Below are 2,729 nucleotides of genomic sequence, written 5' to 3' on the forward strand. Positions count from 1 at the left end.
CTGTTTATTGTTGTGTGTGAATAACAAGAGACTACAACAAATAAATCAGCTTTACCTCGAACAAAACCTTTGGATTTAATGTTGTTTATAACATCGCAGTCCACTAATCTGTGACCTGTGCTTTAAACTGAAGCCAAGAGTAACGAGTAACGTTTGTTTTAAAAATGTAAGGAATAGAAAGTAAAGATACTTGTGTGAAAATGTAATGAGTAGAAGTCAAAAGTAGGAGGAAAAATAAGTAATGGAGTAAAGTATAGATACCTAAAAAGTGTACTTAAGTACAGTAACGAAGTATTTTTACTTCGTTACTTGATACCTGTGCTCATAAGTTATACAAAACATACCCATAAATAATCAAACGTATGCCAGCACTTTTGCCAGATTTTCTATATATCAGACACACATTGGTCTAAATCTTAGGGCTTAACCCCATCACTTCTCTAAAACACTTTATCAGAAATGAATATTTGACAAACTCCAGGGAAACGATCTCTTACCTCGCATTCCGATTTGTTGGCAGGCCCTTTTGTGCCTCTTATTTTCTCCTCCATAGGAAGATCATGGAGGAAGGTGTATCCCTCTAGTGGGGGGAAGTAGGGCTCCCGCTTCTGCCCAAAGTTGAATTCAACAGCGCAGTTCTTCACCAGCACATGGGGGAAAAGGGCGCGTCCTGCCAGCGCCTCCTTGGTTGTCCGGAAAGCTACGCCGAGATTCACTCCGTTCTTGGAGAAGCCCATCTCTACTTCATTACTGGTTTCAAAGTCCTACAAGTTATGGTATTCAATAACAATCAGCTATTTCACAAATCATTGTTTTAACAATAAACTACAACAAAAATCAGTAATTCAGCTTTTATTACTCCTTATGAAGAATAAAGCAGAAGTATAAAAATAACTTTAAGGTGTGACTTTAACATTTGACTTACTATGTAGCAGCCGATGACATCATTTTCACCAAACTTTTCGCCAAAATCTGCAAACTTGCAGTCACTGGATTTTTTCCCTGTCCCTCCATATCCAAAGGAGAAGGGCTCCTCGCCTACGAGAGAGGAAAAATAAACAATAACTGAATCATCATTAAGGAGAAACCCCGCCTTCCATCAGACCCATTCACCTGCCACGCTCAGGCTGACAGTAAACCACTAACCCACTGCCTAGCTAATGTTCGCTACCAATGTTGTCGCTAGTCCTCTTTTTCTCACGAGTACAAATTTTCACAGCAATAACCATTGATGTGCTTCAATATATGCAATTATAATTTTATATTGTGCTTTGAGAAATGTTTGTAACCACTTACAATGTGCATAAGCTTTCCGATATGTAGCCAGAATTAAATCCTTGCACAGATAATTCAAGTGTACCCAAACCTTGTGTGAAAATGCTAAACATCAGTAAAGTATCCAGCCATCAGCTACGTTTACTGTCGCTATTCTCACCAAGCTGAGTGCTGCAGTTGTTGAGGGACCATCCAATCCTGACCACGTGGGGATCAGGCTCACTGCTGGGCAGGTGCTTTACAGGAATCTCTTCATTAATCTGAGAAAAACATAAATGCGTGTAAATAGATGGAAAAACAAAGCATTTGATAAAGATACTTAAAAGCTTATAATGGTTAAAAATATTTGAGCCTTTAAGCACAGAAAATGTATTAGAAATACAAAAAAAAACAGAAAGTCATTCCTGCTGGAATTTTATCATCTTGGGTTTAAAACATGATAAAATTCCCGCAGGAATGTTGGTTTAGTGTTGATGTACTATGCATGGCTGTAAACTCAAACTAAATTAATGTACTGGTGAGCAAAAATCAGTGTGAAATATCAATAAATCGGTTTGTAAAGGACTGAATGGCATCCTTTTATCAGGCCCCTCATTCATGCTTCAGACATCAATATGCAATATTTAAGGCCAACAGAAGCTGCTTTACTGTAACCTACCTTCATCTCGTAACAAACACGCCCCTGAGTCACACCATGAGTTGCTCGAGCTCCAGCCCACAGGTAAGCGAAACCTTCGATGGTCAATGGGTAACCACTGTAACGATCCCTGGACACTTTGAAGTGCAGATCGCAGTTGTCTGGGGGGAAAAAACAAGAAGGAAATGTAATGCAAATGTTTTTTTTGGACACCATAAACTCATTCAATTAGATTATAAGGTCAGACCCAGTAGCTGTTAAACCTTCATTTGATATTCTTTGAAAAAAAAGTTAACAGTTAATATTCATAAACTGCAATTTAAAACATAATTGAACAGACTTCTCTAAAGTAAACCTTGAGGAGACAGTTAAAAAATATTTCAAAAATAGTTGTTTTTCTGTGAAAGGAGCATCATTTCTTACCAAAACACTCAAGTTAATGCTGCAAAGCTACAAAATATTGAAGGGAGGAAATGAAAAGCTCCATCATGTGATCAACAGAAAAAAAGTTCAGGTCTGTTTCAATAAAAAAAAAATTATTAAATGACACAAATCTTAAAACGGTTTTCTGTTAACAAGAAAAATAACCTACATGTATCAATTGTTACTATGGTGTCGTCAACATTTTCTTCTTCGTCTTCAGCCGGAGGTTGTGGTGTACGAGATCTGCAGAGAAGAGCCTCAGATTATGGGCCTTGAACATCTCAGCATATTTATCTTTTTACTTTGGCTGAGCTTTGCTTTGCTTACCTCTTCTCCTCACGGTGCTCATAGTAGCCATAGCTTCTGTTCTCCTCATGTGGTCTCTTTCGGCTAT

General features: G+C 37.9%; 1 protein-coding gene across 2 annotated transcripts in view; it reads right to left on the reverse strand.

The window, feature by feature from the left end:
• Positions 1-2,729, reverse strand: part of hnrnpul1 (heterogeneous nuclear ribonucleoprotein U-like 1) — a 43,983-nt gene that overhangs the window by 11,311 nt on the left and 29,943 nt on the right. The window contains exons 2-6 of one of the 2 annotated variants that reach the window (XM_015385640.1): positions 2,505-2,578; positions 1,934-2,073; positions 1,436-1,535; positions 926-1,038; positions 498-764 (exon numbers count right to left, since the gene is read on the reverse strand). In XM_015385640.1, coding sequence (XP_015241126.1) covers positions 498-764; positions 926-1,038; positions 1,436-1,535; positions 1,934-1,939 — 486 coding nt within the window. In that variant the 5' untranslated portion in view covers positions 1,940-2,073; positions 2,505-2,578. The remainder of the gene's footprint in view (positions 1-497; positions 765-925; positions 1,039-1,435; positions 1,536-1,933; positions 2,074-2,504; positions 2,579-2,729) is intronic. The other variant, XM_015385639.1, reaches the window with a different exon arrangement.

Source organism: Cyprinodon variegatus, unplaced genomic scaffold, assembly GCF_000732505.1.
Source record: "Cyprinodon variegatus isolate N-32 unplaced genomic scaffold, C_variegatus-1.0 Scaffold345, whole genome shotgun sequence".
NCBI lineage: Eukaryota > Metazoa > Chordata > Actinopteri > Cyprinodontiformes > Cyprinodontidae > Cyprinodon > Cyprinodon variegatus.